This window comes from Protopterus annectens, chromosome 8.part0, assembly GCF_019279795.1.
Source record: "Protopterus annectens isolate FY-2018-M chromosome 8.part0, PAN1.0, whole genome shotgun sequence".
Classification (NCBI taxonomy): Eukaryota; Metazoa; Chordata; order Ceratodontiformes; family Protopteridae; genus Protopterus; species Protopterus annectens.
Window position 1 is genome coordinate 1,782,208,317 of NC_056741.1, and position 19,762 is coordinate 1,782,228,078.

At 40.8% G+C, this 19,762-nt stretch overlaps 2 protein-coding genes across 3 annotated transcripts in view; one reads left to right on the plus strand and one right to left on the minus strand.

Annotated features, from left to right (window-relative positions):
* The window catches only part of COQ9 (coenzyme Q9), a 399,687-nt gene extending 382,464 nt beyond the window's left edge, over positions 1-17,223 (minus strand). Inside the window, exons 1-2 of the mRNA XM_044081281.1 lie at positions 17,010-17,223; positions 2,993-3,140 (exon numbers count right to left, since the gene is read on the minus strand). Coding sequence (XP_043937216.1) covers positions 2,993-3,140; positions 17,010-17,094 — 233 coding nt within the window. The 5' untranslated portion in view covers positions 17,095-17,223. The remainder of the gene's footprint in view (positions 1-2,992; positions 3,141-17,009) is intronic.
* The window catches only part of CIAPIN1 (cytokine induced apoptosis inhibitor 1), a 589,375-nt gene continuing 586,762 nt past the window's right edge, over positions 17,150-19,762 (plus strand). Inside the window, exon 1 of one of the 2 annotated variants that reach the window (XM_044081283.1) lies at positions 17,150-17,326. The gene's annotated coding sequence lies outside the window, so the exon portion shown is untranslated. Of the gene's footprint in view, positions 17,373-19,762 lie in introns of both variants that reach the window. The other variant, XM_044081282.1, reaches the window with a different exon arrangement.

A 19,762-nucleotide genomic window follows, 5' to 3' on the forward strand; every position in this document is an offset into this window, starting at 1 on the left:
ATATCCAACACCCATCTGTCTTGAGTAATTAAATCCCAATTTTCTTTGAAAAGAGACAGTCTTCCTCCCAAAGGAGCTGCCAGACGAGAATCTACTGGCAGCTGAAAAAGCAGGTCATTGGGTCTGTTTACGAAAGGACTGACCCCTGCCCTCACCAGAAGTCTGAGCAGGTGAACTGCCTGATCTAGGCCTAAAAGAACCTTGAGCTCTGCCCCTACCACGTCTAGACCTACCCCTAGACTGGGAATCATAAGCAGGATATGTCCATCCCTTAGTAGGCCAATTTCTACTAAACTCCGGTGGCTGCACCTGCAAAAAATCTTTAACAGTTTGCATAGACTTAGCTTTGTCCTCCATTTTCTTCAGGACTGCTTCCACAGGCGAACCAAACAACAAATCAGACTGTAAAGGAGCATCCAAAATCCTTGTCTTAACATGCTCAGCTAAATTCTGATCCCTCAACCAGGCATGCCTGCGAAGAACAGAACTAGTGGCAGCCACCCTCGAGGAGGCCTGCACAGCATCAAAACCACATTGCAAAGAATGCTTACCCACTTGTTCAGACACATGAAGTAAATCCAGCAACTCTTTACACTCTATACCTTCCGCCAAAGCATCCACCTTAGATTTCAATTGTGAAAGGAGATAATTTTGATATTTTAGCATGTGAAACTGACAATTCAACGCCTCATGGCTAGAGTGGAAGAAGTATACACTTTCTTTCCCCACCTATCCAAAGCCCGTGCCTCTTTATCAGTGGGAACAGGATTTTTAACCACAGAGGCCTTAACACCTTTAGGCCCCTGAGAAACAGTGTCTGGGTCCGCCCTAGGACTCTTAAACAAATACTTATGAGCTTGGGCACCCTATAGTACCTATCAGGTTTAACAGGAGCAGGAGGCAAAGAGTCAGGGTTCAGGGAAGCCTCTGCAAAACATCTTCCACCACATTCAACACAGGAGGTATAGCTAAGGGCCTATGTTGTGGTAAAAATAAGGATTCCCTAAGCCTTTTCCTGGAATCAGAGTAATCTTGGCCTTCCCATTTAAAGTGTTCCCTCATGGAATGCAGAGTCTCTGAAAATGAGAAATCCTCAGGAGGAGAAGCTGTAGGGAATCATCCACATCAGAATCAGAATAAGGAGGAAAGTCCTGTAATTCTTCCGCAGAAGACTCAAGCCTCTGAATACTGTTCCAAACTCTCAAACTCAGGTTCCACCCTAGGCCTCTTATCAGGAGGGGGCATAGAGCCTCTAATCATAGTAATTAAATCTTCTGCCATTTTAAGCATATGTTTCTTAGGCACAGAACCTGAAGTGCTAGGAGAAACCCCCACTGTAGCTGAACTTGGCCTACCTCTGAAAGAAGTTTTGGCAACAGTAGGAGAAGCTCTAACTAACTTGGGAACAGAGGGAAGAACAGTAACCTGAGAGGCCCCCTCAGCCTGGCCTACCTCCTGAGAGGGCACATCCTGTAACAATAAAGTGTCTGCCTGAGACTCCAAAGAAACTCCTGGCAAAACCTCTGGCTCCACAGAGCCTTCTAAAGAACCGACGTCCGGGACTGCCGGTTCATCCACCCTAGGCTTCGCTGTTTTGTCTTTGCGCTTCTAGCTAGAAGCGGCGCCGGAGCATCCGACGGCATTTTGTAATTACAACGCTTCCCAAACACTAACCTGGCACAGTCTAACCTTCTCTTAATAGTGCGTTTATTAAATCTAGCACAAGAGCGGCAACCAACAACGTCGTGCTCAGGCCCTAAACAAGGTATACACAGAGTATGGTAATCCCTATGAGGTATCTGTTTCCACAAGAAATACAGTTATTCACTTTTTCTGACATCCGGTTAAATACTGAGGCAAGAAAAACCAAAATGCTCCCCAACGGGGTACTTAGCCAACTTTGATTCGGTCTGAAACTCCGACTTCGGAAATATTTCAGAACGCCAACCTGCACTCGCAAGAACTGCTTCTGCATCAGACCATGCGGCAAAAAAGACTGAAGATATGGCGTCGGTCATGCGCATTAGTACCCTGACGTACTGACGTCAGTCTAATGCGCCTTGACCGACGTCAGCCATATACTTTGGTATTCGGGCCGACTGGACAGCGGACTACCCAATGGTTAGGACTGCAGCAATGTGGAATGAAGAACATCACTTGGTTACATAAAAATGTAAGGGAAAAAAATACTACACAAAATCCAAATAAATGATTAGACACTTGGTTAAAGTTTTTCCAAATTTCTCCACCTCTAAACCCCTCTCCAGCTATGATTACTAGCCTCTCTAGCTATGATCTATAGGCTACCACACACGTACATATTGTAAACATCAAATTTGTACCATGTATTTAAGAATTTACACCTGCTCTCGAACATGAAATGTAACTGTAAATGGGCCTCCACTGAAAATGGGCTCCATGAGCCCGGTGGACATCCCCGGTCATCAAACTGGAAATATATAAATGTAAATGACATATCCTCTCCAATCACACCAAATGTTTACTACTGATGATTTCAGGACTGTTGCACACATATGTACATGTAGATACGCCTCTAACAAGCATTTGTATTTAGAATAGGTGTACTCCACACCTGTGAAATTGTAAATCAACCAGTTTCTCAATTAGTATCCTCTTGCCATCTTATGACACACATATAAAATGGACTCAAGACACAGGTCCATCTTATTCCCGAGCTGCCATGGCACTGTGGACTCAGTTCACAAACATATTCAACTCTAAAAATCTAATGCATCTCCAATGCTAAATAAGAAAGCAGTTTGTATTTTCAGTTCATTGTTGACCCATTCTCTTTTCACCTAAAAATGGTGGAGGTGGAGGAGAAAACACCCCAACAACTTAACATTTAACACCTGGAGACACAATAGGTTTAGCAAGCTGCTTAGTAAACACTCCCAAATGATTGTTCAGTAAAATATACAAATACAAGCTTGATCAGAAGTATACGTCTGGTACATCATGTACTGGGTACCTGCTATGAGACTGCAAGGATTCTGACTCGGGCTCATTACTCTGCTGCGAGGAAGACTCTGCAGAATGCTTTGAATTGTCTGCTGCTCTTCTGATAAATGCAGATGTAAAAACAGCTCTCTGTGCACTGATTAGTTGCCGTTTCTTGGCTGGAAGAAAAAAAAAGTAATGTGCACTTTTTAGTACACCCAACTCCCTAACACTTTTCAGCACACTCAGAATGAACAATACACTGCATTTTCAAATTCTAAAACACACTGAGTGAGCCCAAGCATTTTTTATTAACTAAACTAGATCTATCAAGTTATTTTACATTATTAACACAGAAACATTTGCTGTTAATCATACTGCTGGATATATCAGAAAAGATCAATGCACTACAGAAATAGTGATGTCCAAAAACTTTTTTTTTTTTTTTGTTTGTAACAAACTGCTGAGCATATGAAATATTGATGAAGTACAGGTTTACAGACACAAACTACAAAAATTCCAGACACTGTTCATGAGATGGAGTACACTTGAAGAAAAAAAAAATAAAGGGTACACCCAAGAAAAGCACATCCAACGGGTTAGACAGAGAAGGAAAGTCCAAAAGAAGACAAATATTGTTCAAGCAGAAAAGCAAGAGGCAAGGAAAGTTCTTACAAAGCATGGAGGAGGAGAGGTATGTGAATGAAATGTGAAAAATAAAAACGTGTGTCTCCCCACACAGAAAACCTGGAGAATGATTACAAAAAGCGGACAGGACGGCAAAGGAAGAGGAGAACAGTGCAATAATATAAATTAAACCGGATAGAAAATTAAAAATAAAATGTTGGAACAAGGCGTTGTTACACACAACAAGGTAAAGAGGATGAAAACACAAGTTTAGTGATCTCGTTATGAAAGGCAAGGGATACAAGAAGCTGTAGATGTAGGGTGAAATTCTGAACAAATGATCTACCTCAATATTCGCCAAGGAGAAGATAAAAAAAATTGTGGGAGGCTGACAGCTGGCAACGCTTTTGGGGACATATGGACTGATGAGAAAATATACAAGGAGAGGTAAACAAAGCAAGTACACACACACACACCAGAAAACAAGACACAAAGTTCAGGTGAGATTCCCACTTAGAAGCTCCAAGAAAAAGTACAACTGTGTAAGTAACTTATCAAAACAGTAAATGTTCAAGTAGACCTCTGATGCAGTAGCACTAACTGGTGGGATTTCACATTAGGTGTTTCAGATTCCTTATCCACCTTCTATAGCTCAGAATACCAACCCACTTTGTAAAGCCTTCTGCAAACTCTCAGTATGTCTGCATGTAGTATAAAGCACACCCCTGCCTATGCCACCTCAGAGCTTTCTTGCCCAAGGATGTAAACAGAGCCAAGGGGTACCATAACTGTCATCACGTATGACGGTACAAGGGTATCATATCTTCTTGAAGGAAAACAAAATTATACAAGAAGAGGATGAAGGAGACACCTCCCAGCCACCGTGCAGACCTAAGGAAATACAAGGCTTTACCAGTACAGGTGAAGGAACAATGCAAACAGCAGGTACCTCACTCCAGCCCAAGATACTCTTTAAATGCAGGACAGAGGGAATGGTCACAATCAGCTAGTACTGCAACAGTGACTGTTCCAAATATCAACTGTTTTGGCAACCTCCTACCCAACATGTTCTTTGTTTAGATCATTGTTGCAGTAAGTAGTCCTTACTACTGAGATGATTCCCATTACTCTAGAAAAGTAGTATGGTGGTCTAAAAATTGATCTGCAGCAAATGTTGCAAAATTTCTATAGCAAAACCTGCCCTAACTCTGGAGTGAATGGCTAGCCTGAAATGCTTTGAGAAGGTGGGAAATTATGACCATGTGGCTACCTCCAAAATGGCTCGAGTACCAACTCCTTTGCGTAAAGGCCGTATAGTAGCACTGGCCCCAATACTAGGAGACTTGTATGTTGACATGTCCTGAGGTCATTTTGTGCTGAAGGGCCAGATCCCAGGTAGGCACAGTTAACCTGCAGAGGCTGTAGGATATTCTTGCCCCTCTTTGTCGATATGCCACACCACTGTACGGTCGTCTGTCAGTATATAAACAGTTACCTCTTTCCAAACATGGTTGAAAGCTTTCTACCCTTGAAAGAAGACCAACATCTTCTTTCCACTGAATTTTGTTTTCCCCTTTGAAAGCATCTTGGAGATTGAGCGAAGGCTCTTCAAGCCATGTCCAAGGTGTTTGCTGTCATGGTGTGATTGGGACCTTCCTGGGAGAAAGGGGCCCCCTAAGTTTAAGCTATTCTGCCTGGCTTAAGATTCCAGTTCTTTGGCTATGCAGATGATACTACTATGATGGCTGAAAACAATGAGGAGCTACAGAGACTATTAATAAAGCTCACCATTAAAGGGAGGGCACTACCGCAGGAATTCACTAAAGGGCTTACAGCAAGCAAATGCCCCATCTCTCATGAAATGATATTTTACAGTTCACAGACATGCAAGCTTTGCTGAGGAAAAAGCTTATCATCCAATTTGCATGTCTCCGAATCGCAGTTACTACCATGGTAGTAAACTGCTGCTCATGTAGGCAATGGCATTTCCCAAACAGTAAGTCTCAGATGCACAAACACACACCACAGTCCCTGTACCCATCTCTGACTTGTATGCCCTCCAGTGGTTTCCACCACCACCTCCTGTAACAGCTGAAGCACCATTATGGTACCAGTCTAGTATGCCTGGTGGCTAGGATGTCCCATCCCACCTCCCCTATTATTCTCAAACCACAGTTGGTGCTGTAATGGCACTTGACTGTACAGCAACCTCTGGTGTCTAATGATCCCTGTACCACAGTTGTGTTAGGTAGTTGAATATGGCCACTACTATGATGACGTGAGGTGGCAGTCTGTGCTGATCTACATGGCAAAGTGACCTCTTGAAATGAACAAAAAAGGCTCACGTAGTGTATACCAGGTACTCCAGAAAAAGCACAACCAGTACTAAAAAAAAAAAAGGTCCACAAGTTATAACAGCTTCAAAACAATGTTAAGTGCTTTCGTCCCGGGTAATCTGGGAATTCATCAGAACCATGAATTCAATCCAATTCAGGGTTAATTTATAAATTTATTTAAACCAATCATATGATGTTCAACATTTTAAATTTTAAATAGAGACCAGAACAAAAAGGAAAGAAAAATTAGAACCTTTCAAATATTACCTAAACATACACAAGAACTCATAGCAAAAACTTTATCAATGTTAAAATTCATTGTAATAAAACAAATCGATCACCGTTTAAAAAAAATCATATTAAAAAGTATTCAACCACTAAATAAACCTACGAAATGTGGGACCATAAACTTTATAATAAAAAGCCATTAAAGCCTCTCAAAAGGTCATACTATGAACCACATAAAATACTTCAAAATAAAATTAAAATTCTACAGCAGTGTTATAAATCAGCTGCCTTCATTTTCAAAATAGGCGTTATTGAAATGTGGTCATTTAAACCTGGTGTAAATGCTGTATTTAATCTGGGCTGACAAATAAGCTCTCTTTTTTTTTCTATCTTAAATTTCCCAAGAACTTCCCCATGAAGCTCTTAGGAACCATTTCCAGTATACCAAATAAAAACTTTGTGAAAGAAGGACAGGTAAGTGTATGTTTAAACAATGCATTACTGATATTGCCCCTGGCAAGCTTGTGGATAGGTTCATATATTCCCTTACGGAACTGCCTTTCAACTTTTCCAATATAAAACCCATTTCAACCTATGCAGACAGTTAAATACACTAGCCCTCTAACTGCATAACTGCCCTCGCTTAAATCTATCTCAATTGGTGGGGACCCTACAGATATTTTCTGCTGTTCTAAAATAAATCTACATTGGTTTCATGCCCCACTTTGCCTGGTACCCCCTTTCTCCTATTTGCCAAGTTAATTCTTGGATGTTCCAATAAATACTTCAGATTCCTACCCGTTTTAAACAAAACATTAGGGGTTTCATCAGGAAGGTCTATAAGAGGGTAGTGAGACCAGCTATGTTATATGTGTTGGAGACAGTGGCATTGTCAAAAAGGAAGGAGTTTGAGCTGATGTGACAGAGTTAAAGATGTTAAGATTTGCACAGGGTGCGACGATGGTGGACAGGATTAGGAATAAGTATATTAGAGGGTCAGCCCAAATTGGAAGTTTTGGAGACAAAGGCAGAGAGGCAAGATTATGTTGGTTTGGACATGTGCTGAGGAGGGATGCCGAGTATATTGGGAAAAAGATGCCAAGGATGAAGCTACCGGGTAACAGGAAGAGAGGAAGGCCTAAGATAAGGTTTATGGATGTGGTGAGAGAGGACATGCAGGTGGTTGGTGTGACAGAGCAAGATGCAGAGGACAGGAAGAAATGGAAACAGGTGATCCGCTGGGGCAACCCCTTACGGGAACAAACAGGTGATTCGCTGGGGCGACCCCTAACGGGAACAGCCGAAAGAAGATGATGATGATTAGGGGCTTCATCCAAAATCATGAAAATTTCAGTCTCTCCCCTAAACACAGTCTAATTTTTAGTCATAATATTTTTTAATTTCCTTCAAATAGGAACCAACGGGACCACCACAGAGTTGGAAAAGATGTTGGGGTTAGCTAAACTGACCTGTATTTTGGATGCATTTGAAACTAATTCTGAACCAAATAAGGGTTTATATTTGGTACCCCACCTTTGAAGTATTTCTTCTCTAATTCTGTACAGGATATCTACTGGGTAACCTTTTTCTTTGAATATTTGGATTAAAATGTTAACCTCAGACTTGGTTGAAGAAATTAGAACCCATTCTGGCCATCCTGACTAGTTGCCTTTTAAAAAATCTACCTCTTAGTTATTTAGATTTTAACAGTTGCCATCCACGATACACTATTAGAAAATGTAGGTTTTCTAAAAAATTTTTTGAGCATAAAAAAAGCCATTTGTAATATCTTTAAAAATCATAACGTCTCAGTAGAATGCTCATGTGTAAATAAAAAAAAAAAAAAAAAAAAAATTGGTATCAATGTGCTGTAAAAATTCATCTTCAACTGATGCAGGAATGTACTAAGGAGTAACACTATGCTCAAAGTTATGAAGTCCGATAAAGGAGGAGGGATTGTTATAGTAGAAAATATGGATTATATTGGCCATATGTTTAACCTCTTTCATGATATGGAGAAATATGAAACCGTGTCCAGGAATGAGACTATGGCACACAAAAAACTTTTTTTAGAAGATTCTTTATCACAAGAAATAAGTGAGGAATTACATCAGTTCCTTATAAACATCCCGTTATTCCAATGGTTTTTGGAATACCGAAGGTCCATAAAAATACTCTAGATCCCCCTATCACTTAATATTAGCCACTCATAACTGTATGACTTACCCCCCTTGGTGTTTTTATAGACCACATTTAAAAAAATTCTTTGGGTCCAATAGAACACGTACTTAAGGATTCTGGGAATTATTTCTTTCTTTATTTTTAACTAAAATGGCTGTTGTGGCCGAAGAATTTTTAGAAAAACCTACATTTTCTAATAGTTTTTTAGATTTTAACAGTTGCCATCCATGATACGCCAAGAGGAACATTTTTAAGTCAGGATAGCCAGAGTGAGTTCTAATTTCTTGAACCAAGTCAAAAGGTTAACATTTTAATCCAAATGTTCCAAGAAAGGTTACCCAGGGGATTTCCTGTATGGAATTTGTGAAAAAATACTTCAAGGGTGGGGTACCAAATACAAACCCTTGCTAGGTTCAGAATTAGTTTCAGATGCATCCATAACACAGGTTAGTTAGCTAACCCCAAAGTCTTCTCCAACTCTATGGTGGTTCCCCTTGGCTCCTAATCAAAGGACCATTTATGAACAGAAAGAAAAAGGGGGACCACTACTGAATCTTAGGGTACTCCAATACCAATGTCAGAGAATAAGTATTAGAAAGTACTTGACAGAATCTAATTATTAGATAGTTTGTGAACCGGAAAACAGTATTTTCACCAAAGTTAAGTTCAGCTAGTTTGTAGAAGAACTGTGGTACTGCTGCATGCATTCTGCTGGTCACAGAACATGCCACAGCTATTAACGCATTTACAGAGTAGTTTGTATAGGAGCCTTCCAAAGGTTTTAGAAATAGGGATCCGATTTGAGACAAGTCTATAATCTTGCATGGATGAATAAAAGGTTGTGCGTTTGAAATTGGGTGGTACTACATCCTATGTTAAGGGCAGGTTAAAGATACTGGTCAGAAGTTTTGCACTTTTGTCCTCTGCTAGTTTAAGGATGGTGGGACAGAGTTTACTAAATTCAGCACCACTGGATTTATTATCAAGTTAGTTTTTGGTTTCGTTTGCAGTTATTGCTCTAAAGTGAGAGACAGTGGCATAAGAGGCAAAAGGGTACAGCGGAGGTGCACAGTTGCCCTGCACTGCAGGACTGCTTGAGGGTGAATTTAAGAAGCCGTTAGTGATAGCTTTTATGACCGACTGTAACTGGTAGGTGGTACGACTTGCAAGCTTTGCCTGCAACTAGCTGGACTTCTTTCCAGACATGTTTTTGGCTCTAAGCAATGAATTCTTGTTTATCTGAGGTTTATTGCCTTGACACAATTGGTGGCTATACCATCTGATATTTCTAACGTGAGGAAACCCCTACAAGAGGCGATAATCTTGGACTTTAACCACTACAGCATCTCTATAGTATCATCCGCCCTAGTAAGATCTGACCATAAAGCAGTCACTTTAGAAGTCAACATCTCCCCCAAACCCCCCTCTAGCTAGGATCAGGCATAAAAACTTCTCCAAAGCTGATTATACCATCCCTCAGGAGGCTGTAAACAGCTTCACAGCCCCTCCCCCTCCCCCTCTGTAGGAACTGGAACTAATATCCAAAACTACACAAAGACATTAAATGAGCATTTATATAGATACATGGAATCAGGAATACCAGATAGGACTAAATCATCCACCGGAAGGAAGAGTTAACCTGCCTGGAAGACATCTGCAATAAAACTCTATAACAAAAAAAAAAAAAAAAAAAAAAAAAAAAAAATGCTTTTCAAGACCAAGGAGGAGCAGGTGCTCAATTGGAAGCAATGTCTCCTTAACCTGAACAAGCAAATAAGAGCACTACTGAAATCCTGCAAAGCAAACTGAGTCCGAATTGGCCACATCTACTAGAGACAAACGTAAGGCCTTCTTCACATATGTCCGCAACCTGATCTGTTCAGAACTGGTGGTCAAGGACACCACATATACAAATGTCGTAGATATAGTAAACTTGCTGGTGGACAGATTCAGCGAAAACTTCACCCCTCTGCCCCCCATCAGTAACTGAGGACATCCCTAGTACCTGTCCCCTTCCCCTTATATGTAGGGAAACAGGTCATCACTGCTCTCAAATGAAAAAAATAATCCTCCATGGGACCCGATAACATCCCAGGCTGCATCCTACGTGATCTCAGACAGGAAGCTGCAGCACCATTAGCACCCTATTCAACCAAAGCCTGACTACCGGCTTAGTTGCAGCTGAGTGGAGGACAGCCACGGTCATCCCTTTGCACAGAGGTAGTGTGTCCACTGATCTGGGAATTATAGACCCAATAGCCTAACTAGCCTGATCTGCAAGGCCATGGAACAGATTATCATGGACCTCATTAACAAGGACATTGGCAATCTCCAAACAATTGATCCCACACAGTTTGGCTTCGTCAAGGGGAGGTCATGTCTGCTAAATCTGGTCAACTTCCTTGAGGCAGTCACCAAAGCCACAGCCGAGGGAAAGATAGTGCGCACTCCCTACCTTGACCTGTCAAAGCCTTTGACACCATTCCCCGCTCAGGCATAATAGATAAAATTCTCTCAACTAGGCATCAATCCATATGCTACCAGATGGATAGCAAACAGGCTCACTGGTAGAACCCACCTAGTCAAAATAGGGAAAGCCACCTCAAGCAGTAGGCCTGTAACAAGCAGTGTACACCAGGGTTTGGTCTTAGAGCATCTTATTTGGGATTTACTTTTCTGAGCTGCAGGCCAAAACAGTGGGCTATGGCTGACTAAGTTTGCAGATGACTGCAAGATGGATTTTGTCATCAATTCCCCTAGTGATGTGGACATCCTCCAAGAGGGTCTCACTCAAACGACTGGTTCCAGAAACATGGCCTCAAGCTGAACACCAAAAAATGAATCATCATCCCCTTTGGGCAGAGTGACATCTCCACAAATTATCAGATTACATCCTAAGCACGCAATTAGTCGTGGGGAATTTGGGCACCCAAGTTGATAGCAACCTGACTTTTGACCACCATGTTGCTTCCATAATACAAAAAGCCTTCTACATAGCCCACCTCATAAGTAAGGGCATCTCATCCAGGGACAAGGAGATCATAACATCCATGTATTCTTCCCTTATAAAGGCCCATTATTGAGTACAACACCCCTTTCAGCATGTACCTCGCAAAGCACATGCAGCAGCTGGAGAGACCACAGAGGTTACTCACCAGGAGAATACAGGCCCTCAAACATCTACCATACACAGACAGGCTTAAAAGCCCTAACACTCTAGTCAGTTTCGTAGACTCCTCAGAGGTGACCTCTAGCATAAAAGGCAATCACGGACCCCACCTTGATGAGACTGCTGCAGGGACTGCTGCATATCTGCAAGCTAAGCACCACTTGAATAACTCACACGCACGGCCTCAATCTGGTCTGTGACATCAACAGGACTTGTTGGCGGAACATATTTGAGTCTCAAGAGACTCCACCATCTATGCAATAGACTCCCTCTCCACGTCAAGCAGAGTACCTCATTACCTCTTTAAGCACAACCTAGATAACTGGATGGGAAACAGAAAATACACCCCTGGGATTCCACCAGTGTCCCTGCTGGACAGGGGCATTGGGTACTGACTTGTCTAAACATGTGCTAAACTCTTGGCTAGGCTTACAAGGGCCTCCGGGTCAATAGCCTAGTAACCTCTTATGATCCTCAGTGGACACTGTTTCCTCTCCCTCCACATCTTGCCTTTTTCTTTTACTTTACTGCAGATGTCATCAATTAACTACAGGAAGTATTTTGATTTTAGCCTTCTTTTAGTGGGAACAGGACGTTCTGTACAATGTTAAGAGTGGCTCAAAGAAAAAGTCCAAAGGTGAGTCCAATCAACAGAGTTTATGACAGAACTAAGTTAAATTTTCTTTCACTGGTGGAAGGGTCTAACCTAAAGTGATTATTGGTGAAGCTTTTTTTTTTTTTTTTTAAGACCATGATTGTACGACAAATCTAATCATTACTTATTAGCTAACATATCTAAGGTAAAATTATTTCCTGTAATGGAATTGGGTCTAGAACTGACAACTATTATGCAGTAGACTTGCAGCTTGAGGACCAACAATGTTCATAGTAAAGTCACCAGGAATTTTTTTTTGGGGGGGGGGGGGATAATTACTGGAGGAAAGCTTTAAGCAATTTTTTTTTTACATTTCTGTTGCAGACAATGAGGAAGGATATAGAAAATACCAATCTGTAGATTAGTAACCTCTCTAATGGTGACATGACATACACAATTAAGAGTATTTCTGATTAGTGGTACTGCTTCTTATGAAGCCAGTAACGCAGACAGAGTTAAGAACTTTTAACAGAAGCACTGCACCACCTCCACTTCTGCTAACTAGTCTATTTTCAGCGATCATTATAAAATTATTCATAACAAAGGACAAGGGAATGGGTCATCTCATCCAGGATTCTGCGTTACCCAGAAAGTGTAGTTGTTCTGTAATAAATCAGGCTTCCAAGGCTGCTCATTTGTTGTTTAAACTGCATGCAATGGCTCAAGCTACTGTCAGGTAATTTTTTATTAAAGAACTGGTTGTTAGTGTGAAGGGATTCTGCTGCTGGGAAATGCTGGGGCTAGCAGCAGCGGCCTTAGGTCAACTAGTGCCCTAGGCAAAAGGGCTCCATGGCACCCCCCACCAAACTACCTGGTGCCCCCATTCTGGTCTAACTACATCAAATAAATACTAGAGAAGTGCCCCTGCTAGACCGGCGGGCGCCTAATTGGCCTATACCAAAGTCCGGCTATGGGGCAATGTCTCCAGCACAACTCGGCTTTTATAGAAAGTACCAAAATTTAGCAAGAAGTTTTTTAAAATGGTTTTGTATTAGAACATTACCCCACCAGATGCGCAGTAGCAAGCACCGCCCACCACCCTCCACTTGACGTTTACTGTTTATCTACTTCTGAATAAACATAAGTAGACTTCCGTCAGCCAAATGAATATGTAAAACATTGATTGCAAAGTATAGCTTAATATGAATATGCATGTCAGAAGCCCAACACTGCACCCATGTAATTTTTATACAGACACAGACAAGCTATTGGAAAAGTCGTTGCTGTTAATTACATTAAAAAGCAGCAGCAGAATGCAATACATTAGAAGTGCTACACTTAAATTTTTGTCCACACCTGTTTCAAGCGAAATATTGCAAATATAAATACTTTGACATTACTTAAAAAAGAAAAAAAAAAAAAAAAACTTGTACATACTTCATGCATGAAAGGTCTGTAAAGAAACGTGGACAATTTAAATAAAGAAACATGGGGGCCTGCCCCCCTGCAAAAGCGATTACTGTGCAAAACTATCGTCAGAAGTACTGGGGGTGTTTATACATAAATTACAAAAATAAATAAATAAATGAATAAATAAAGAAAGAATGAATGCCATAACCAGGGCAACAAAACAATGCTAAACAGTATTCGGGGTGGTGCGCACTGCTGTTGGCTTTGATTTTTTTTTTTTTATGTCAAGCTCTGGTTGAAGCATGTTGCTCTGGTTCCGGAAGACTGCAGCAAAAAATATTAACTTCTTGACATTGTGTAAATACTGAGTTTGTGCCCAGCTATGAAGTAACACTGTTTAATTCTGTTTAATGATGGGATTCTGTTTAATAAAACAGAAATGATAAAACAGAATAACTCCCAGACAATGACAGTTTTCTTCAGTATATTCACATAATGAGTGCTCACTGTGAATATTCATGATGCCACATTGAAATCTGCATGCCTTGTCAATCAGACATGACTACCATGGTACGTCACACGACCTTCACCTGCCCATCACATTCACCACGCCCATTTCTGCACAGAAATGCCAGTGGGGTAGTGTTCTAATACAAAGTAAAAAATTCAGCCTACGTGGCAGTTAATGTTCAAAAGGCAAGTAAGTAGGGAGGGTATCATTAAGATATAGTAGTAAAAGAATAAGGAATGAAAATGAGGCCAAGGGTGAGGGGGCACTAGAGGGTCATACTAGCATTCCAGGAAATAACCAGTAGACTGATTCTCTTAGCTGCACTTATGGATTCAGTAGTCCTGAGATGGCTGTAGATCAGTGTAATAGATGCAGATCTCTGTAGATCTCCTCTTGTGATTCACTTAAAGTAGAAAGCATAGGGGAATGTACAAGTGAGGAAATTCACTAGCAATGAGAAAGGCTAACTACTAGGGAAAAGATGTGTTGTGTCAAAATCTTTTTTTAATATCATTCTAACAGATCACAAGAATTGATTTACTGCTATTAAACCTTCTCTAACCACATCAGCTGATCTCGCCAGTAAAACGCTTTTTTCTACAGTTTTGTTTCTATCAATAGGCAAATGCCAAGTTTTTGTAGCACTTGGGGGTGACTTACTTACAGACAAACAGGATAGTGGGTAGATCTTTGTTCACAATCCATCCTTTGGCCTAATACAAATAAATAATAAAGTTTTGTGGCTATGGATCAAGAGGGACTCCTGCTTGCATAAAATAAAATGAGCATGGGTCAGAACAGCCTTGACAGAGAAGGAAAATGAAGAAGAGCAATAAGATAAAATAGGTGGTAATAAGCTTCTAAAACAAATTATAATAAAGGAATGTTTAAAAACTGAATGTGGACTTCACTACCAATTTTGTACACAACAGCAGGGGATGCAGAGAAAAGCAAACAAAAAATGTAGGTGCATGCATGATGTATAGTAGTTGCTTATCTCAGGAATAAGGACTAAGCTGGTATTGTAAATGGCACAAGCTTTAAGCGTGCACACACATTTCTGCTTACTTCCAACATAGTACACGAAACAGCATTTAAAAGATAACAAGCCACCCCATTCTAAATTTCACTTAGCTGATATCTAGAAACTGCATTTACAAAGCAAATGGACCTGCAAACTGAAACACTATTAAAAAAATTTGTATCTACTGGTTCACCCACGCATTTTGTCATCAGCAAGGACTGGCACCAAATCATAACTGGGTTCACCCACACCTGCTTTCTGCAGCAGTTATTTACGGAGAATAGCCCCCACTAATCAAAGTCAAAGTAAACTTTGTCATACAGATCAACACAGAAGAAAAAGTACGTGTCACTGCATGAAATTTCGATACTCGGACTAATAAGCAGAAATAATAAGTAATATTAATATAAGTTAATAATTATAATCATTTGTAGTAAGAATCTTTGTGTTCAACATCTTTGCAGCATGTATAGTAAGGGTTAAAATGTGAAACTGCATTGCGTGCAAAGAAATAAGCTAAAATAAGTTGTTTTTCTTTTAAAGGATTTGCTGACCAAAGAGGAATGCAGAGATGATACCTTGATCCAGGCACAAGCTTATCTTGTGCCTGACCTCTGACCATCTAAGGCTCCAGGATGTGAATTTATAGCTTTGGGTGAAATTCCTTGTCTAGTAACCAGTCACTGTGTACGTGCAGGAGAGGGTATAAAAACCCATGTGAAATGTACAGAACTTAGACTGCTGACATACCATGTACTTTGTAGCATGTCTCCATGCATGTAAAATAAACCTTTTTTGCTTACTTTTATCTGCGTGATTCTTCCAGTATATGTTGAGTATTAAAATCTTTTGACATTATTAATAGTATTATATAGTTTAATTATATAGTTAGAAAGGTATTACTTAGTATATTAATATTAACAAATTATTTAAATAATAAGCATAAAACATGCAAATAACTAAATTAACACAGAGTTGTATGGCTTTTATCAAACAAAATAGTATAGTGTAATGTGGAGTCCAACACTGTGGCACTGCTGGCTAAGCCACAGATGAATAGTGTTTGAATATTAGTAAGTGAAGCTGGAACAGCCATTATGAGGGTGGATGAGCTTTTTGACAGTGGTATTTTGGATCGCCCAACCTGGGGGAAAACGGACAGTTCTGAAATACAGCAGGCAGCTGTGCAGAAGTTCTGTGGAGTATCTGGCAGCATAAAACCCACCACAAAAGCAGTCTGCACAGGGCAAGACTTGCCCAAGCAGTTCTGACAGCTCTTTCAGGCAAGCATGCATCATAGTGGTAGTCATAGTCCTCATGAGGAGGGGTCAAACTGGGTATCCCACTACAGGGATCTACAGGATTTGACAGAGCCAGTGTCACAGCTCTGGGTTTTCACCTCTGGAGTACAAGTAGAAAGCTGGGACTCCCAACTCAAGCAGAAAATAAAAGGACCACACAGCTTTCTCCCTACATTAGGGATGAATGGGCCTGGCTCACATCTGAACACAGGGGAAAAATGGCCCAACTAAGAGCATAAAGGGTAGCTACTCTTTGGGACTGAACAAATGCAAAGTAAGAACTCAAAAAAAACACACACATTTTTTTAACCAAAGCTCTACAGCACACACAAACTAAAAGCACTACACGTTTAACAGTATAAAAAGAACTGTTAATAGTATAAGCTTGTGGCAAATTTTAGTCTATATCATTAATGCTGACGTCCTTACTCACTAACACAACACGCAATAAAAACTCAAAACGAGTAATTGAACCACCCGGTCTCCCTCCTAAATACCAAACTAAGTACCAATACAAATTACTGCTACAGCTAGATAGCTTTATTTTATCAACATCTGATAACAGTGTAGGTTCAGGTACGAATCATGATCCTGCCCTTCATCATCACCTTGCTATATATCACTGGTTACCGGCTGCGGCCTCTCCTGTCCCTGCAAAATTCTTACCAAGCTGTAAAATACTTGAAGTAATGCGCTGTCTCAGAACCACCACTACTGCAGTACGGAACGCAGCCACTGTGAAAGCTGCCATGACAAAAACATCCGAGGCGTACCTCTTACGAGGACCACAAACTGAATATAACCACCAACTCCACCCACGATCTAACTGTCTAAATCAGCTTATTCACATAATACTCAACGATTACAACATTTAACTTGACCTGACCTTCGCTGTCTTTCGGAAATTCTCGTCCAAAGCCGTCCTGGAGCAGCGTCGCTTGTAGATGATGTCAAAATATGAACAGTTCTTGTGAGGACTGGAGGTATACATTTCTCAGAGTAAAACAAGTTTGTTAGTAATTGTTTTTGGTGAGTCTAAGATCTATTGTTTTTTCTGTTATTCCTGGTGACGTGTTATATTTTTATTGTTTTGTGCATTCCTTCTTGTAATAGTCAGTGTTTGAAATGTTACCCTATGTATGCACTTTCTAAAATAATATTATCATTTGTGTCTTTTCGTTATTTGGCTTGTTTTTGCCATTTTATTTTGTTAGATTTATTCACTTTTGTTTTTCCTCTACTAATGGACACTTTTTAAAAGGCATGGGACGTTTATGGAAACGTAATTCAGAAGGGCAAAATATAAGCGCAACTGATGCAGCGGATTTTACTTATTTATTTATTTTTTTTGTAGAATTTTAAAGAATTTGTATTTGTGTTTCATGTATTAATGCGCTTTTTTTCCGATACAGAATAATTGCTTTATCTATCCATCAGAGAAAAATTGTGCTTAGTATTAGAACAGTACCTCGCAAGATGCGCGCAGTAGCAAATCCGTCCCTAACCATGACTCCAGGCCTGCAGTTCCTGGCTGGCTGTTGAATGTGCTGAATATTCATTCCCGTGTCGAAATAAATATTGATGAACGCGTTCGTCAAAAGGACAACACATGAATGGTGTTTCATTTGAAATATAGCAACTGATGGATACAGGATAGGGGAATGAGAAATGCAAGTGTAACAATTGCTGCAGGTTAGGGGATTGAGAAATCTGAATGAGAAATGCACGCTTCGTGGCTATCAACCAGTCCCAAAATAGCAACCGTTCATAGGTGTATACTAGGCTAATGGCCCTGGAGCCTTTACAAGCCTCGGCCATAGAAGTGCCCTGGCATTGTTTCGTGCTGCCCGACGTTAGTTCCCAGTGCTTCTATGAAGCAGTGCCACTGGAGTGATCCCTGGGGTGAACTTTCTATTACCCATCCACTCGTCAAGATGCCTCTTTAAGAGGGTCAGCGAGGTGCTCTGCTTGACATGTGTGGGAAGTCTATTCTAGAACAGGGGTAGTCTTTGGGTGAGGTAGCTGTTCTCCAGCATTCTGGTAATGAGTTTGAGGTCTCTGGAGCATGTGGGGCAGAGGGATTGGGGGTTTCTTTAGATGTAGTATTTCTAACAGAAATGGGTCAGACATGGCTTTGTAAGTCAAGCAGAGATCACCTCTAAGTAAGCGATATGAGACCGAGAATAGCTGGAGTCGTAAGACATATGTTTAATGCCTATGATCCTCTTCGTGAGGTACTTCTGTGGCCTCTCCCACAGTTGTAGGTGTCTAGTGAGGTACATGCCAAATGGGGCATTGTACTCGATAATTGGTCTAATGAGGGAAGAGTAGAGAGAGCGAGACTACCTTTTTCTTCCTGGATGCAAAACCCTTGTAATGAGATGTTCCACATAGAACTTTCTGACCACAGTGGCAATATGGTGGTCGAAGGAGAGTGTGACACCCGTGCCTTTTCCCAGCAATCAAGGAGCCTCAGTCCTTGCCACCAACACCAGAGAGGGCTTCTCATATATGAGGAAAGAGTAACAAATACACGCAGTAAAGTGCAGTTTCCCCTAAGAGCACACACAGGTCACAGTCAGTCCGGGGCTGGACGCTCCCTTGCTTTCCAGGTCCCCAATAAGACTTCCCACTGGCACAGCTATAGGGTCCAGATGTCAGCCTAGTGGGCAAGCTAAAACCTCCAGCACCCTCTGTCCAACCAGTGCTTCGTGTCCCTGCCCAAATAGCTGATACACACGCGCACACACACTTTGAGAAAAGTTTATATAACCACACAGACACTCCCGGGGAAGGCTGGCACAGGTTCTCCAGCTGAGCCCCTTTTCTCCAGACTATACGATAGTACCACTTGCCACCACCCACTAATACTCATCAGCCACTCAATGGCCCTTACAAGGGTGTCCAATTATTACTGTGCAATATTATTATCCAATTGGTAAGTGTGACTAAACAGACAAGGCTTATTAGAGGGACTTGGTACAGGTTCACTATAAATATGCAATATACCCTTAGAGCTTAACTTATCTTTGCACAAAACAGCCACAGTTGAAAGGTTTAAAAATATTTAATAATAATAGACAAAAGACAATACTTCTTACTATACAGTGCTAGTCAAGAGTTCAGTGATCACAGATATACTTAAAATAATTCAGTAGTACAGTTCTGACATCACAGAAAAATACTTGGTCTAATCCTTCTAGCTTCTAGCTACTTCTAAAAGAAAACACTAGTCTAAGATAAACTTGCGTAAGAAAACAGGCAGAGTGCTGATGAGTTGGATGGTAAAGACAAAAATGCTTAATGCCTTCTGATTCTCTCTTTAAATTGCTATTGCAGTCCTTGTTCCCATTACATCATTTTTCCACACTTTTCTGGTGTTCCCAGGCTAACAGAAACTGCATTCTTGTTATCTTGCA